The following is a 20,261-nucleotide window of genomic DNA, read 5'->3' as shown; positions in this document are numbered from 1 at the left end:
TCGATTATCCCCCCACCCCACCCTGACCTTTCAGATTTCTGGCCTTATACCTATGTTGGAAATTATTGCTTTTCTTACAAGACAGTGCCACCCCATTTTACAAAGATATAGAAGTTCATGGCAAACCAGATTATATGTTTTTAGTATTGCACTGTTCAGGTTTCTTCAACTTTATATGGGACTAGAAAAATAAATACCAGAATCTAATGTCAACACCAACTATATGTACACTATAGCAAAATAACAGCATTTAATTAATTATGATTATTTATTAATATCATTATAACATATAAATGCTCTGATAACTATTAGGGTAGTTGTGTCCAAAATTAGTTTGTTAATGGAGTTTGCAGGTAAAATGCAAAATAGTTGACAATGTATGTATGTTACTCGTTTTTGTTTTGATTAAAAAAAACTTTTTTTTTTAAAGCAAGCTTAAACTAATATGCTTTACTTATTCTGTTTTAAAATAAAAAAAAAATTTGATTACAAAGAACAGGGAGACAAAGGGGCCGACAGTTAGGTAAGATGTTTGTTAAAAAAAGAGAGAAAGCATATTGAGAAAAATGAAGAAAAAGTAAAATAAATTACGTAGAAATTATGATTCTATTAAAATAATAATGATGATGATAATATTAACAACAACAACAACAATGTTTAACAACTATCACACCCACAACATGCCTGCTTTGTATAGTAGCCGACAGGTTTACCAACAGGTGAATAATCAAAACAATGATGATGATAATGGTAATGGTGATGATAATGATGAAAACATTGAGAAATGGAATGTTGTGCTTACCATGGCTAATGTTGGAGAAAATACTCCAGGTAAAAGTAGGAAAGGCTTCTCACATGGGTGTAAAATATTCAAATGCATTTCAGAAGCAATAATCCTATCTGAATGAATGGTATTGGCGTATATTGTGATGTAAAATAATAATGATGATTATAAATAAAGTTTGGAATAAATAAGTGATCATCTGCAGGCATGTGTCTCTTTCAAAAGTAGTTTTAAGTTAAATAAATGCTAAAGAAGGGGAGAAAGAATTTACAAAAAAAAAAAAGAAGAAAAAAGAGAGAGAGAGAAAGAGAGAGAGAGAGAGAGAGAGAGAGAGAGAGAGAGAGAGAGAGAGAGAGAGAGAGAGAGAGAGAGAAAAGGAAAATCCTTAAGACCAAACCCTCTCAGAAAACTAGTGGTTAGCATATGTGGGCCTGTGTGATGTCAATGACAGAGGGTCCTCTTACCAGTCAGCTATATAAATGTGTATAGTGATCTAGTTTGCTAGTTGTAAAAAAGCTGGGCCCAGCCATTATTGTTTTGACTGTTAGGTGGAAGTGGAGTAGGTTGAGCTGGCTAGCCAGAGCTCATTCCGCCCTCACCCCACCAAAAACTCCTCTCCACCCTGGTTTCCCCTACAACCTCAAGGTCCCCACCCCCTCCACCAAGTCAACACCTCCTTCTCCTCCTCTACTACTACAGCTGGGGTGACAGCCCCATGCAATATATCATGCCAATTGCTGCTGGTGACACTTGACAGTTTTGTATATCTTCTAGTCTTACTGAGCCAGTCAACTACCATAACATACATGGATCTTAAGAGGTGGCTTGAAGGACAGCTATAGGCCTGCCAGCCAATCCAAATGTTTCTCTTTCTCTCCCCCCTCTCTCTCTCCCTTTCTCTTTCTCACTCTCTCATACACACACAAGCTTTCTCTCTCTCTCTCTTTCACAAATACAGATATATAGAGAGGAAAGAAAAATAAAACAGTAATCAGCCACATACCCTACCCCACCCTTACCACTCCCACCCCTGCTCAATATTATTATTTTTTGTTTTTTTTTGTTTTTTTTTAAATATATTATTAGCATTCCAAAAGTTTCTAAAGCAGAGCCTGAAGAAAGCAATAATCTTCCTCCTACAACAGACACACACACACACAATAATTTTTTTTTAAATCTAGGACCCCACCTTTACCACCACTAACCACTTCACCTTACTGTTTAATGCTTGTTGACTCTCAATAAAAAAAAAAAACATTTTTTTTTCTGGTGAAACAACACCTCAAAAAGTGAATATATATAACCCAATGACTTCATATGTATGTATATGTATACATACATGTGAAATAACTGGATTGTGTTTGCAAAGTCCTACTTGCAAAATAATTTTTGATGGCAACGTGAAAAGAACTCAATACATGAGCAGTGTAAATATATCTTGTATGTTATTAGTTCGGGTCACTTCACATCTCATTAACGATAGCTTCATGCCCAGAGGCAATCCTCAAAGAAGGTTCATGGCACATATACACATACACACACATGTTTCAGTGTATAACAATAATTGAAGATAGAAACAAAACTGCCTTTGTTATAAACGGTGTATGCATTCTAAATCGCCAAATCTGTTGATGGAACAAATCAACAAGCATCAGTCCGTGTAGGAACAAAGATTTATAACAATATGTATTGCACACGATCTTTCTTTTCCGTAGGGCAATCGTAATCGCGTCAGTTACAACACACACACAAAACTAAGGAGCATGATAAATAAACAAACATACAGGAAGACACTGACTGCTCAAGAATTACAGCAAAAGAAAAAAAAAAAAAAGAAAAAGAAAAAAAAACCTGTTGGGAGATATTTCTATGCCTGGAGTAATAAGTTGTCTATAAAAACCCTTATTAGTAAATGTGACATTTTTTGTCATCTTATACAAGAAGTGTCATGCAAAATAAAGCAAACACCTTGAGAAGAAATCTCTATGTCATTCTAAGCATCAATCACCTTGCAAGCAAATATACCTGCTTGCACGCACACACACACACACACACACAAGCTATTCAGAAGCGCCTTTTAGCATTTACATGATACAAAATATTATTTATTTTGCTACAATTTTTTTTCCAGGTATTTTTAATACCTATTTTGTTGTAAATATATTTTTGATTAAATAATGTTTTATATATTTTAGAAAAATGCTATTAGGTAATATGAGAGAGAGAGAGAGAGAGAGAGAGAGGAGAGAGAGAGAGAGAGAGAGAGAGAGAAAGAGAGAGCATAATCATTGTCCTAAAAATGGTACAGCACAACAATATATTACAATCCTGTCTAGCTGAAAGGGCATTCCCAGTCCATTTGCCTGGGGTGGTCCAGGCAGCTGACAGTAAGAACAACAGTAGGAGACTAGTTAATCCTGGAACCCCTGAGTCAGAACAGTTGATGGTGAGTGGGTGGGGAGCAGAGGGGAGGTTAATGAGTGTAGTGAAGTAAGAAGGTGAGACATATATTAAGATCTTGGATGTTAACCATTTTATAGTAAATAATTCTGAATCTGTGTGTGTGTGTGTGTGTGTGGTTCCATGCATGTATGGAGGTAGGGAAGCAAACTGGCAGGCAGACAGACAGACAGTGGATCATATTGTACTAGAATCTCACTAAAGTTGAAGAAGCAGGAGAGTAAGGAAACATTCAAATTATTCAAATGCATAATGGAGATAATACTGTCTTTTGTCACCATTTCCTTCATCAACAACTCCCAATAAAATGATGCCTAAATCTTTCCTTTACATTGCACTCTGAAGGTTCATTGGTCACTGCTTGATACTTCAGTTTAGCTCCAATTCACAACAACATTACATAAAAAGATGACATTCTTGACCCCTACAATTGCTGTATCAACATGACATTTCCATATACTAGAAGTGGCAGTCTGTAGAAGGTGACCATAGCGATATACACAGAGAACATCTTTGATCTTCATATGAACTGCATTCTTAAACTATAGAGAAAGCTGACCAAATATTCCCACTGACTACTTTAGTTTCATTCAGAAACCATATTTTGATGCTGATAAGTGGTTTGTCCTTCAATCCATCGTCCTGCTCCTTTCACACCCTTGAGAACTTATGTATCTGCACACTATCCGTTCTAAACCTATGTCCCTATTTTCTTTTTCTTTTTATAGACACTTTCTAGTACTCTGAGGGTATGTCCAAACAGCTCATCACCACCATCTTTTGTCTCTTTCCAGTTTGGGTAGCCATAGGTCATCAACTCAACAGCAATACACCTGTTCCTATCTCTCTACCTACTTTAGCCTTCTCAACACCAGGAATAAAGCCATCTTTCCTCAACATTACTCTTTAACTCAGTCAAGAGGTTGCCTTGCAAGTTACTTGACGACCTCACTAGGGTGGATGCCATGAGTAATAAGTTCTCAGTACACTTTATAAACTAGCTAGTATTAGGAAGAGCATCCAGCAGCAGACATTGGAGCTCAATGCAGTCTCCTAACTCATGAAATCCTGTTGAACCATCCATCCAACCAACCCATGCTAGCATGAAAGATGAAGGTTAAGGATCTCTCTCTCTCTCTCTCACACACACAATGCTTGTAATTATAGTACCACTATAATATCATCTAAGAGTTTGAATGTTCTTCAGCTAATATTGCTTCTCATTTCACTTACATTTCCAGATGAAAGCATCCCTCAATGGAAGCTGGTTTTCTATACAGAAATACAAGAATTACATTAGTTTCAAGCTGTTCTTCTGAATATACAATTCCCTTTCTTTGCAACCCCTATTTAGGGTCACAACAGAAAAGTTCTTTGTCCTTCATAACCTTTCTTCTTCTTCTTATTTTTCATATTTCTTGGCACCATAGATTTGCATATCAAGATGTTTCTACATAAATTGTCAGAGCAAATAACTTATGCCCCGATATGCCCCATAGGACTAACTCTTTAACTATGATCAAAGGTAGGTCAGTCAGAGATGCTCAAAACAGTCACTTGACCAACAAGAAACAACAGTCAAAATCTCCTTTAAATCATACCAAACATTTTTAACAAAAGGAGATACAGGTCTTAGTATATAACTATATCTATAGTTATATATCTATAAGCCAAGGTATATGGAAAAGATGGGATGGATATAATTGGTAAGTCTTTGATCATAGGTCTGCTTTATAACAGCAACCTGGGGCTAAACAACAACACCCAGCAACAATTACAAATTGAGACTGGCACTTCCACCTCAGATAAACAGGTTTAGTGTATCATTCCTAGTAGAGATGGGAAAATACAGGCTGCAACAATAAAATTTAAACATATCCCACTTCTCTTTGAAAAGGGAAAAGAAACGAGCTGATTGAATCAACTGCAGGCAAATTTGAAATGAACAATACATGGCAGTGAACTTGATACTGTAACAGCTTTGCTATTTATCCTCCGCATCAATTCCTCTGTCATATTACCGACGTTAATATTAATAATAATAGTGGTCTGCCTATGGAGTGAGTTCTACATGTGAAAAGTCATGTTTGGACAATTTGTTAATATGTCTGGAGTTAATTAAAAGGGAGGCAGCAGATGGACATCTGTGGTTTATTGCTTTCCTTCAGCAAGTCAATATTAAACTACTCGTCTTATAAATAGGAATACGTGACACAAAGGAAGAGGAACAGACATTATCAGTGAAATGCCTAAAATCCAGTGATTTCTAAACAGTGCTACGAAAGGTGAGAGATACAAACTGAAGTTTCACAAATAAAATACTGATAAGTATGATTCAGTCATTGAACGGAGGTGTAAGTACTAAATGATTTTCCATAGTTTAAATTATATTTATAGGTTAAAATATATACTTCTTTTTGTTGCCGAGAAAAAAAAAAAAAAAAAAAAAAAAACTACATTTGCAGTAACCCTTTAAGCGTTCAGCATACTATTTAGTGTCATTTTAAATTAATCATGCATTATCTTGCTAGCTTTGATACTTTGATAATGTATTTGTTTTCAAAATGACATTGTAATGGAGATGTGAGAAGTCAGATCAGGCCAGTTTGAACATATAATAGGGAGAATACTTGGGCCAAATACGACTGGTTTAAATACAAACTGGTTAAAATACACCCAAAGTAAAAGAAACAGAAGCTTGGAAATGACCAACCCAGAGCTGTGCTGCATTGTAGCCTCTTGGATTGCTCTATGGCTCTTTACCTAATAGTTTTTTTTTGTTTTTTTTTCTTTTCTCAAAAAGAGAACTAAGATTAGAACTGCTGTAACGAACTAGAACAACCTATAACAATTCTTTTATCCATAAAAATTTTATAAATGTAAGAAGAGTTATCTCCCTCATGACTTCTTATTCACACACACACACACACACAGAGGGTAGATTGCTTGGGTGTGATCAATGTTGCTTGACTTAGCTATCTAAATATGATAACAGTTGTATCTACAAATATATGTCTTTTACACTATGAGGAAGAAACATCACTTTATGCTCTTTGTGTTCAACTTAAATACAGTTCATGGTTATCCATTCTCACAAACAAATACAAAGAAATCTTTTCTTTTAATTATTTTAGTCATTAGACTTTAGCCAGGCTAGGTACCGCCTTGAAGAATTTTTAGTCGAATGAATCAACTCCCACTCTTTTAGTTTTTAATCCTGGTTCTATCATTCTCTTTTGCCAAACTGCTAAGTTATGGAGAATGTAAACACACCAACACCGGTTGTCAAGCATTGTTGAAGGACAAACACACACACACACACATGACGGGCTGCTTTCAGTTTTTGTCTACCAAATCCTCTCATGAGGTTTTGGTCAATCTGAGGCTATAGTAGAAGACATTTGCTCAAGGGGCCATGCAGTGTGATTGAACCCGGAGCTACGTGGCTGGGAAGCAAGTTTCCTACCACACAGCCATGCCTGCACCTAAAATAATAAAAAAAATAAAGGGAACCTATACTCACACAACCAAACTGAACTGAAAAGACTGAACCTTGTATCTTGTTCTCTAATAATAACCCTCACAAAAAAAACATAAGGCACTGCAACATACAATGCTGAGTGGTTGGCACAAAAGACAACTCTGTGTGTGTGTGTGTGTGTGTGTGTAGTGGGAGAGTGAGGGTGGAACAAACATTTTGTCTGAACAATTTATGCACATGTCTAGACTTTTCAATGTGTGTTACCATTTGCAGCAAGGAAAAAAAAAAAAAACCTCAGAAAAAACCCAGATGAAATGCAAAATGCTACACACACACACACACATACATATGCATTAACTCTATACTACATGTTGCTTGCAGCCATGATATCAATAAACTACCAACAACACTTATCAACATGGCACGATAATTAAACCTTGCAGTGTAAGTGTAAATTGTCATGCTGTCAGGTACTTGCAGAGATTTGGTTACTTTAAAGTGAATTAAGACAGAAGAGGAGGAGGAGGAGAAGAAAAGAAAGAGGTTAAAGGGCTAAAGATAGGTGACGGGGAAGTGTGTGGAGAGGCTAATACAAATAGAAACAATTGCCCATTTAGCATGGTGCCAGGCCATATTTTGATGATATTTTATACTCTGTTCTCTCTTGGAGACCCCCAAGCAGGCAAAAAAACAAAAAACAGTCATTACATTCAGAACTGGCCAGATATTGTAACAGAAAATAGAGAAATCAAATTTTTGAATCATCCAACACACAAGGCAAATAATAATAATAATAATAATAATAATATTAATAATATTGATAATAATAATCGCCTGACTGGCCCTCGTGCTGGTGGCACGTTAAAGCACCCACTACACTCTCGGAGTGGTTGGTGTTAGGAAGGGCAACCAGCTGTAGAAATTCTGCCAGATCAGATTGGAGCCTGGTGCAGCCATCTGGTTTGCCAGCCCTCAGTCAAATCGTCCAATCCATGCCAGCGTGGAAAGTGGATGTTAAATGATGATGATGATGATGAATAATCCTTTCTACTATAGGCACAAGGTCTGAAATTTTGGGGGAGGGGATTAGTCGATTACACTGACCCTAGTGTTTCACTGGTACTTAATTTATTGGCCCTGAAAGGATGAAAGGCAAAGTCAACCATAGCGGAATTTGAACTCAGAACGTAATGACAAATGAAATGTCACGAAGCATTTTGCCCGGCGTGCTAATGATTCTGCCAGCTTGCCACTTTGTTGCTGTTGATGATGATGATGATGATAGTTACTAAAAAAGGAAATTACAAGAAATGAGTAACTGTCATCCCAGTAATTGTAAGGGGCACTTGGAGCACTAACAATGTTTGAGAAATATGTCGGAGAACTGACAGGAGTGTAGAACATGCTAACCCCCCCCCCCAAAAAAAACTGCACCATAGGGGTCAGTAAGGGTTTTGAGATGGTACATGGATGTTAAGTACCTTCCACAATACCTAACATCTAAGTACTAAATCTTATAATTTATGGAAAGAGACCCCTGTAAGACCTTTGACAACAGGTTAATGTCCACTCTCACAGAATTAACCGGAGCAAGATCGAGAGCTCTAATAATGATGATGATGATGATGATGATGATGATAATAATATAATAATAATAATGGCATAGGGTCCACAGCTTTTGAAGTGGGGGTGGGGATTGATTACATCAATTCAGTACTTAACTACTACTTATTTTATGACCCTGAAAGGATGAAAGGCAAAGGTGATCTTGCTAGAATTTGAACTCGAAATGCAAAGATAGGGGAAATGCTGTTAAGCATTTTCTCCAGCATGCTAATGGTTCTGCCATCTAATCACAATAAAGACAAAACTAAGATACTTTAATTACTTTCACTATCTCCTTGTTTGTGTGTGTGTTTACATAGATAGATATATGCATGCATGTGTGTATGTGTGCACATGTATGTACTCACACATTATTGATTGATTGATTCTAGTTTCAGCCCATGAGCTGTGGCCATGCTGGGGCACCGCCATTTATATATATATTATCGTTGAAGTTGAGTCAGGAATTAATGCATAAACTCGGTATTTTTTTTCTTCTTGTATTTACATGTAAGCACATACACACTCTAAATTTCAACCAACTTATAATGTTTACTATGAATTTACATCATTGTTTTATACAAAACATTTGAATAACGAAAAAAAAAAGAAAGAAGAAAAACAATACATATTTACTGACTTAGAAATTATAAACATTACAAACAAAATCTGATGAGAAAAACGAGGCGCAAAAAAATAATTAATAAAGGGAAGAGAGAGAGAGAGAGAGAGAGAGAGAGAGAGAGAGAGAGAGAGAGAGAGAGAGAGAAAGGAAGACCTGTAGATGCAATTGTGATGAAACCGGTAAACCTCAAGAGAGAAAAAAAAAGAAGGTTGGTAGAATGACCAAGCTTTGAGCTCAGGTTCAGTACATGCAAAAGAAGGCTCAAGATAGGATAGATCACAACAATGAGAGGGAGTGGGGAAGAACGTGAAAAATAGGTAAGAAGAGGCAGGGATTGTGGTACAAATAATGACAAAAAAAAAAAGGAGAAAAAACAACACACACACACACACAAGTGGTTTAGGCAATCAAAGAATGAATTGAAACAACAATAGCTGTACAACACAGTTTAACAAATACACTAAATGATTTTTCATTTACCACCATGATAAAAACATGATTTATTATTTTCCCCATATATATATATATATATATATATATATATATATATATATATATATATACAATATATATATATACATATATATATATATATATATATATATATATAAAATATATCTTCTTTTAAACCATTATCTTTAGTAATGTCACATAAAAAAAATACTTTTATTATGCAGGGGCTTTAACAAATTATTTATCATTATTCATTTTAATATTTTTATTATTACTTATTTCATATATATATATATATATATTAAAAACAAGGATTTATGTTGCTTATGTTTGTTGTTGAAGCTATTGTTCAAAAACTTCAGAAAGACACCAAATAACATCTATTCAGGCAGGCTGTTACTCTGTCGACCAGTTTGTTATACTCATCACAAATAATAATCTTTATTTATTGGAATGTTTGAGAATGTACTTACGTAATCATTGTTCAAATCCTTAGAGGCAACATCATCCCGTTTCTCATTCAAACTATAGGAATGCTGAAATTGGATAACATATGGCAGAGCTGTGTCCACATGTTAAACTATCTAGTCTTTGGAGCACACACATACATTTTTGAATTTATAAAGACCTACACACATTGAATTTATATTTATGTAAAACTGATGTTATATATATATATATATATATATATTATATATATATATATATATATATATATATGTTTGTGCAGACATATAAATGTACATATATATCTGAAATCTTAGTTTCCGACTTGTAATAACCACATCTGAGATAAAAACCACACTAGCTATGTATAATACTGCCTCTGTACAAAGTTGTGTACATATAATGATGTATGCATATACATATATATGTATGCATATATATATATATGTATGCATATATATATATATATACATATATATATATATATATATACACATACATACATATAGATTTAAAATATTTAAACTTTTTGGTAGTAGCTTAAAATAAAAGTAAAACTCAGAGTCAAGCTTGCAAACTTTTACCTGCGATTAAATTTTATACAACACTAAACCTTAAATACAGTACATTTTTCTGGAGTTTGTATGCATTATTGCACAGTCACTCATTCATTAACATATATATATATATTTATATATATATAGACACACACACACATTTATGATTCCTCTTCTTTGTTTCAAGCCTTCACCGTCTCTCTTGCTCTTATTCCCTCAAATATGTGTGTACATGCATGCATGCTATTTATAATATTAATATATATATATATATATATATATATACATGCACACACACACACATATCTGCACAGATGTGTACATGCATAGATATATATATGCATGTATGTATATATGGCACATACATATTCAAAGGAGTAAAGAAAGGAAACACAAGGAGAACTTGGGACGACAAACAGGAATTTTATAAATATTTTAAACATATATCTATACAGGGTACTGTTTTTTTCCTTCTTTTTATCTCTCTATACATAATATCTCTATATATTTTCTCCAATTTTCCTTTTTCTTATCTCCCTTTTTTTCTTCTGTTTTTTATTATTTATAAGAAAGTTAAGTGTATGAGTTTATACATGAAAAGGCTCATAAAAAATGAAATCAAAATCAAAAGTTTAGCTCACACTCTTAGGTTTCTAATAAATATATTACTGAAGAAATACAAATATTACATAGAGAAAATATGTTTTATGCTTGTATGTGCTTATTTTTACGAATTGCAAAAATTGAGAGAAAAATTCACACAGAAATAATATTATTTTGGAATATAGCAACAAATATGAACAGTTAAGATTTTGATTTATTGTATGTATAATACTTATTACTATAGTTAAATTTAAAAGAAAAAAAAATTAAATAAAATCCCTTTTAGCAAAAACAAAAAAAGAATTTGTCATACATGAATAAATAGATATGAATCATGTGTAACTTTTAGAGACAATTTTAAACTTGGGAGTTATGTGAAAGATGGAAACATTAAATTAATACCTTGGCTTGTGAAAATGATTTTTTTAATACACACACACACACACAAACCATTCTCGTGTATGTGTGAGTTTGTGTATCTGTATCTGTGTGTGTGTGTGTATGTGTGTTTGAAGTGTGCAGAAAGGTCCACCAATTTTGATAAATTAATAATTAATTAATTCATTATTTTTGCTTTAAAACTCATAGGGAATATTTGATTTTCATAATTTACTTAACTTATGATTGGTTACTAATTTTTTTTTATCAAAATCAGGTGAAATTTTCCATGCAACCTATGTGTAGTGGTGTGTATGCACACATGTGCATGTGTGTGTGTGTGTGAAATGAGTGACTGTACGTTAATGCACACAAACACGAGGAAAAAATACTCAATATGAAGTATAAAGCAATATATGAGCTGTAATAGAAATTGGAACTTCACTAATGCAACTGAGTTTTGCCTCCCAACTCATCAGGCAGTGCTGATCATATGGTTCTCTTAGAAAGTTAAAAACTACTGATTGCCAACAACCCAATCAATTTACATATTTACTTTCAAATATTTTGTGACTTGCTGAAGGAACCAAATTATATGCATATGGATGTATGCAATATTTTGAGTGCTCAATTCTTGCTGGAGTCATACATAGAGACACTGTAGTAACATACATGTTTTGGGCAGTAACATAACTAGGAAGGGAATGGGGTAGTCCATCCTGGACAATGCTTTTATGGGAGTAACTCTTTTGGGTCAGCTGCATCAGCCTGTATAGACTTGTGGGGCTGGGGACAAACTCAAAGGCTGCCCTGCAAGGGACACACTCTAGCTATGCCCCTGGTTTTAAGTTAACCACAATGAACCATAGCCAATTTCTTAAGCAGGCATTAACTGTGTAGTTAAGAAGTTTGTTTCTCAACTATGTGGTTTGGGGTTCAGTCTCACTGCGCAACACCTTGGGTGTCTTCTACTGCAGTACTGGGCCAACCAATACTTTGCGAATGAATTTGGTAGACGGCAATTCTGTGTGTGTGTGGATGTGTGTGTGAGAGAGAGAGAGAGAGAGAGAGAGAGAGAGAGAGAGAGAGAGAGAGAGAGAGAGAGAGAGAGAGAGTTTGTGTTCAGTATTGGATAAGGTGCTTCATTGATTTTGAAGAGGTGGAAGGTAAAGTTAACCTTAGTAGGGTATGAACACAGAACATAGAGATCTGGAATAAATTCTGCAAAGCATTTTATCCACTACTCTAATACTTCCTGTCTATGGTGTATGTTCCATGTTAAATGTCTGCTACTTGATAGGACAAAAGGCAAAACTCAGTCATATTAGCGAAATTTCACTTGGTATTAAGCATCATATATGATAAAGACCTAGTGATAAGATCTATTGAATTAAAAAAAAAAACTTCTGGACAAATATAATTACTATGTATGTATGGTTATAAAAAAAAGGTGATCACATGTCTATGATGATTGAACTGAAGACCTATTAATGTATAAATTAAAATGGTATTCAGAAAAATGAAAATGATTTTTGTTAAATTCTATTTCTTCAGAATAACAAAGGACTTCTTCGTATGTGGTGGGAGAGAGTTACAAATCAAATGGTAACGTGTGTGTGTGTGTGTGAGCGTTACAAAAAAAAAATGAATAATTTTGTCTTTTGACTGGTTTAATTGCTACAAAAATATTATCTGTATAAAAGAGAATATTCAGGCAACCTATTACATTTGAACCTCTATATAGTGTATAAAGAGAACCTACATACAGGAGTGGCTGTGTGGTAAGTAGCTTGCTTACGAACCACATGGTTCCGGGTTCAGTCCCACTGCATGGCACCTTGGGCAAGTGTCTTCAACTTATAGCCTCGGGCCGACCAAAGCCTTGTGAGTGGATTTGGTAGACGGAAACTGAAAGAAGCCCGTCGTATATATGCATATATATATATATATATATATATATATATATATATATATATATGTGCGTGTATGTCTGTGTTTGTCCTCCTAGCATTGCTTGACAACCGATGCTGGTGTGTTTATGTCCCCGTCACTTAGCGGTTCGGCAAAAGAGACCGATAGAATAAGTACTGGGCTTACAAAGAATAAGTCCTGGGGTCGAGTTGCTCGACTAAAGGCGGTGCTCCAGCATGGCTGCAGTCAAATGACTGAAACAAGTAAAAGAGTATACAATTTTAACATAAAACTTTAACCCTTTAGCATTCAGATTACTTTGTCAAATATATTGCTTATATATTCACATTGTTTTGAATTAATCACAAATTATCTTATGGCTTCAAGATTTCAATTGGTATGTTTGTATATGTTTAGAATGACATTGCATGATATGTGTGAGAGGTTAGATCTGGTCAGTTTTAACAAAAAAACAGATAGGGTATTTCAGCCAGATCTGGCCAGATTAAATACTAAAGGATGAATGATATAAAGGTGCCTAAAGACTATTACTTCCTATTCTTAAACTCTTTCTTTACCAACCCGGCTGAAACCGGCTCTGGTTCTGAGTACAAATATCTTGTTTTTGTAAGTTTTGAATAAAAATCTTCCACCAAATCTTAGTCACAATTTATGTCCCTAACACTAGCTGAATGATAACTAAGTTATTTTACTAAATTCTTTGTTATATTTAAAATTAATTGAAAGAAACACAGAACATCTCAAAATAAATGCAGTAACGAAAGGGTTAAACCTTTTTCTTACAATTTTGATGATACTACAATGTTTCCTCAAGAACTAAATTCATTTATAGCTTTATACTATTTTTGTTGGTTCCACCAAAAAGCATGGGTAAAATTATTAAAATAGCAGAGCATGCAGGTTTCCTTGATGAGGCGTTACTGTTGAATTCCAGAAAAGACGTAATAGCTAACAATAGATGAGGTAAATTGGCTGCAGAGTTTCGATTCCAAGAAGTTCCTATGAAACCAAAATCTACAACCTTCAATTTCAACTACAAATTTTAATTTCAATTACAACTACATACATACATAAGTTATATTGCTAAAACATGAACATCTCTAATTCTGAATTTGAATACCATTTATGGCATCTGGGTAAGAAACTAGACACAAAATGTAGAACCTATAAACATAAACAAACATGGCACCACAATCTCAATGGATAATATATGTTGTCAATAGAAATATTTCGTTCTATTTTAAAGAAAACATACCAATCAAGTAAAACTGTCTGCAAGTACCATACTTAAGTATAGAATTCTTTAACTAGTCAACACTTTTGAATGAAAGAAAAACATCCAGAATGATACAACTGAGAACATGACAACACATTATTGGTTGTTAAATAACATATATTGTGTGTGAGGATAATATAAATGAAACAATGAGGCAATTAACAAAGGCCAGGAAATTGAGTAAAAATACAAATAGAAAAACTGCTGTTTTCTGATTTTGTTTTCCTATAGAATGAAGTGAAGAGTGTATATAGAAATTCTGTTTTGCCATTCACCAAGAACATAAATATACAACCAATCAGATTGAAAATTTTAATGAAAACATTCTAATCAATGACCCATTTCCTAGTCTGGTGATAAAATATAATTACTAGATACATTTATGGATAGATACAGTATTATTATTATTATCATTATTATTTTTATCCGAATAATGACTTTAATGACTCATAGTAGAAATTAGAAAGAGAGTAAGTAAAAAATGAATAAAAAGCAAAACATTAAAAAAAAGAAAAAGAAAAAATACAGAATATATTTCCCCCCCAAAATTGATATCGGTTAACAAATTTCCTTATTTGATTTTTTGGAGATTATTTGGCGTTGATAAAGGTATTGGTAAATTAAAGATGATAAATTACAGTTAAAATTTATAAAAAAAAAAAGAAAAAGAAAAAAGCACAAAATGAAAAAGAAGAAAAAATTGCCCCCTCTTTGAATAGATAAGAGGTTGTTTTTTTTTTTATCTGATTATTTAATGTTAAAGTTATTTGGTTACCAAATCAGTTGGAAATGTCTGTCAGGAGAGGATAAATCTTTCATCTTATAGTTGAGAGAACAACAACAGGTTGTACTGGAAAAATTAATAAATAATTCTCTAGCCAGAAACAATTACCCTATGATAGAAAAGAATTTACAAACATTTTTCTTGATATACTCTGTTAAATCTTGTTTGCACGTGAACTACTATAAAGAAAAGTAGATGAGCTAAGCTAGGTTATTGTTTGATCTTTGGAGGTTGATAGAGAGAAAAGAAAGACAGGGGTAAGAAAAGGGCAAACGCTATGGTAGTGGTGTGTGTGTATATATATATATATTATATATATATATATATTATATATATATATATATATATATCGCAGCTGCATCCTCGTTACACAAGAAAAGCCATTGCTGAAATGATTCATGATTGTTGCCATGTGATGCCCTTATATGACTTTTAAGCCCAGCCAAGCTTTTACACATTTTATTACATACTAGACAACTGTGCTGGCAGGCAGGAGAAACAAGTGCCACCATATGCACTCCCTTAACATGTCTTTTTAGACCGCCAACTGAGAGGCACACCTTTCCACATGTTCTGTTGTGAATTTTAATAGCCATACATATTACATACATACATACATATTTTTGTTCCAGTCATTTGACTGTGGCCCATGCTGGAGCACCACTTTGAAAGGTTTTAGTTGGACAAATTGTCTCCAGGACTTATTTCTTGAGCCTAGCACTTATTCTTTCAGTCTATTTTGCCATACTGCTAAGTTACAGGGGACGTAAACACACCAACACTGGTTGTGAAGTGGTAATGAGGGGACAAAGACATATACACACACTGTGTAGATTACTCTTATTTACACACACACAATGGGCTTCTTTCAGTTTCCATCTACCAAATCCACTCACAAGGCTTTGGTTGGCCTGAGGCTACCCAAGGTGCTATGCAGTAGGACTGAACCCAGAACCATGTGGTTAGGAAGCCAGGCTCTTACCACACAGTCATGCCTCCACCCATACATACCACACCATCATTACTTTAACATCCACTTTTACATGCTTGCATGGGTCAGACTGAATTTTGTTGAAGTATATTTTCTACAGCTGTATGCTCTTCCTGTAGCTAACCTCCACCTGTTTCCAAGTAAGGTAATAATTCCCCATGACCAGATGTTCTCACAGAAGATGAATAAAGGACATCACATGATATGTAATGCATGCACACACACACACACACATAACAGGCTTCTTTCAGTTTCCATCTACCAAATCCACTCACAAGTTGACCTGGGGCTAGAGAAAAGGATACTTGTTCAAGATGCCAAACAGTGGGACTGACCCACCCCCACTCCCACCACCAGATGGTTCTGGTGAGGAAGTGAACTTCTTACCATACAGCCATGCTTGCACCATTATTTATATCTAAGTAGGAGAAATATAATGCTTATGTGTTTCAACTGATTTTGAAAATATTAAAAAATTTGCAGGGATTTTGGAATGCAAATATGTGATTGAATCCTATTGGTGGGTCTTTTGCTATTTTCTGCCTTAAATTAGTGTTTTTCAATATCTCATATCATTTTTCATATTAAATTCTTAGCCATTAACTTGACATTATTAAGTTCATGTTTTTAGCATGACTTTAAAAGGTTCTTTCTTACATAGAACTACAGATCAAAGGCTTCAATGAGAACATGAACACTTCAAATTTAGAGGTTCTTTATTAGAACCAGAGGCATTTTCATGTGGTTTGGTATAAAAAGAAATTTTAAAAAAAGATTAAAAAGGGTACATTTGAAATACTCACAAACAGGGGCATTCTTACACAAACTCATTCAAATGGCTTGTCAATCTAAAGCTATAGAGGGACAAATGCTTGTAGCCAATTCATAGATATGATGAGGGATCATTTGTAGACAAAAAAATAAAATTAGTGGTACCCTCAATATGCTAATCGTAGCATTGATTTCTTTAAATACACCATGAGACGAGTGGGTGTTATTCCAAGACGAAAAGTGGAGAAAAAAATGCAGGACTGGAAAATATTCTATTACAGGAAAATTTATATATATATATATATATATATACGGGGGGAGGGGGCATGTAAAATAAAACAATTTTTGAAATTTACTCTTGTTTTGTTGAAGAACAAAGAGCTAATTGTGGATATATTGAAAGAAATGTGGTGGGAGGTATGATGAGTAGCGGGGTGGAAATGTGAGGCATTAGTACTTCTGAAAGAGTGCTGGTAAAAATTATGAAAACTGACATGTTAAGTTAGAGCAGATTAAATTTTATGTGATGTCAGCTGCTGAAAGCCATATTACAGCACAGTTGTGTTTCAGAAACTAGGCTTTTGAAGTGATTTTAGCTTGAATTACCATGACAGCTATGTGAAGACATATTACTGCTTTCACCTCCTGCTAGCTCTCTCTCTCTCTCTCTCTCTCTTTCTCCTGCATGAGAGAGAGAGAGGAAGTTATACAACTCAAATTTTTGCCTTAGGCAAGTTTTTAACTAACAAATAATTAGCAATATCTAAAATAATTGTTCATTATTGACAAGAAAGACGACAATTCTAGCTAGCCCTGCAAGTGAATAAGGTCTGATATGGTTTGTAAAGTAAAATAAATAAATAAAACTAAGAATTAAAAAACAAATATTAAAAAAAATAAATAAATAAATAAAACCATTTTTCAACTCGCTTTGTGTACTTTAAAAAAAAGGAGCTAGAGCAATGCATAATTAGTAGAGGGGGAAGAAATTCATTGATAGCAATCACAAAACTGCATTTAGTACAGGTATGGTGACACTGCAAACATAATGGAGGAGGAAGAGGAGGTAAACTGCTGACAAATGTAAGTATTACGACAGGGTTTCAATTCCCAGTTGTAATTATTCTGCTTTGCTTTTTGCTGCTAAATACTTTTTAGAAAGGCATGTATAAGCGCAAGAGTGGCTGTGTGGTAAGTAGCTTGTTTACCAACCACATGGTTCCAGGTTCACTCCCACTGTGTGGCACCTTGGGCAAGTATCTTTTACTATAGCCTCAAGCTGACCAAAGCATATATGTATATATATATATATATATATATATACACACATACATATATATCATCATCATTGTTTAACGTCCGTTTTCCATGCTTGCATGGGTTGGACGGTTCAACTGGGGTCTGGGAAGCCAGAAGGCTGCACCAGGCCCAGTCTGATCTGGCAGTGTTTCTACAGCTGGATGCCCTTCCTAACGCCAACCATTCCATGAGTGTAGTGGGTGCTTTTTATGTGCCACCTGCACAGGTGCCAGACAAGGCTGGCAAACGGCCATGATCGGATGGTGCTTTTTACGTGCCACCGGCACGGGGGCCGTGTGTGTATCTGTTTGTCCCCCCCAACATTGCTTGACAACCGATGCTGGTGTGTTTACGTCCCCGTAACTTAGCGGTTCGGCAAAAGAGTCCAATAGAATAAGTCCTGAGGTCGATTTGCTCGACCAAAGGCGGTGCTCCAATCAAATGACTGAAACAAGTAAAAAAGAAAAAAGAGAGTATGTCACAACTTTTAAAGCCCTTCTACTACCACATAACTACGTTTTTCTATACATTATTAAGCCTGATCTCTCTCAATGAAGGTTTGTGGGATCCAAGGAACTGACTTCTTTGAGCTTGTGAATGGGATACAGAAATGTCCTTAAGGTGCAAGTAAAACATTCAGGAATAAAATCTGTTTTTATCTGTTTTATTTTGTTTTTAATACAAAGGTGGTTCAGTGGGTGGGGGTAAGTTTGATTTCATCACAATAGTATTACTGGTATTTATTTCACTGGCTCAAGAAAATAGCCTCATTCCACCAGACTAATTACTTTATGATCAAGAGTGGCTTTTCTTCCAAAATGAATAGAAAAAAAATATTCTTATCTGACCCTAACCACTGATATTGTTCAGCCCCAGGTCAGCCTTTTTTGGAGCAGAGCTATGATCAAAGGCATTCCAGTCACAACCAACCCATTTTTATCAGTCATCAAATATAAGATACTTTATCCAGTGAACACTTTCATTTTTATTTTCAAGAAAGCAACACATGATTCAAGGTAGATTTGGCTATGATTTCTAGAAAGTCATGTGATCAAATGTTATTCCAGCCACAACCAACCCATTTTTATCAGCTATCATATATAAGATACTTTATTCAACAAGCACTTTCATTTTTATTTTTAAGATAGCAATGTGTGATTTGAAGGAAAATTTGGCTATGATTTCTAGAAAGTCAAGTGATCAAATGCACAGAGTAGTGCTCTAGACCTTTTGTAGCCTGGTGACCCCTTTCATTGAATAGCTTTTACAAATGCTTTTCTGCATATTTTGCAGGAAGGGAGGGGAGAAAATAATTCACCTTTTCATACACTATCCCATCTTTTTAGATGCACCTCTTTTTAGATATTTGTGAGAACTAGTTCACTTTATGTTGAATTTTTATAGAAGATTACTTACGAAGGCAAGGACTTATATAATGAAATAACATTGGGCCTAGCTGTATCATTAGTCATTTTTCTTACATTACAATTTGAAAATGTGTTTAAGAAATCGCTATTGTATATAATTTAAATATTCTATTTCTGAAGAAAATCATGACCCTCCTGCCAATCTAAAGAGTCAGCACCTCTCTAGTGCTTCTTCAACACCTGCAGGCCTCCTGCAAGCTCAAACACTTTCAAAGGTGGGTGCTATTTACCTGGATGAAGTCGCAGAGCATAGAGGTTTATTTCTTGACCAAAACAAAAAAATGTTTTTAGTAATGATGACCGACTGTTAAACTGAGAGGGAGAGAGAGGGGGGAGAGAGTGAGTGGGTGATACAGAGGAAAACACAGACAAGGAAAACAACATAATA

General features: G+C 34.6%; 1 protein-coding gene across 11 annotated transcripts in view; it reads right to left on the bottom strand.

Moving 5' to 3' along the window:
• LOC115213272 (protein pangolin, isoforms A/H/I/S) overlaps nucleotides 1-20,261 on the bottom strand; it is a 387,555-nt gene that overhangs the window by 171,612 nt on the left and 195,682 nt on the right. Inside the window, exon 1 of one of the 11 annotated variants that reach the window (XM_036504070.1) lies at nucleotides 803-953. The exons of the other annotated variants lie outside the window; for them this stretch is intronic. Coding sequence (XP_036359963.1) covers nucleotides 803-880 — 78 coding nt within the window. The 5' untranslated portion in view covers nucleotides 881-953. Of the gene's footprint in view, nucleotides 1-802; nucleotides 954-20,261 lie in introns of those variants that run through there. 11 annotated transcript variants of the gene reach the window in all.

The sequence above is a fragment of the Octopus sinensis genome, linkage group LG6 (assembly GCF_006345805.1).
Source record: "Octopus sinensis linkage group LG6, ASM634580v1, whole genome shotgun sequence".
Taxonomy (NCBI): Eukaryota; Metazoa; Mollusca; class Cephalopoda; order Octopoda; family Octopodidae; genus Octopus; species Octopus sinensis.
Note: the sequence above shows the minus strand (reverse complement) of the source record. Positions and strands in the feature narration are given on the sequence as shown.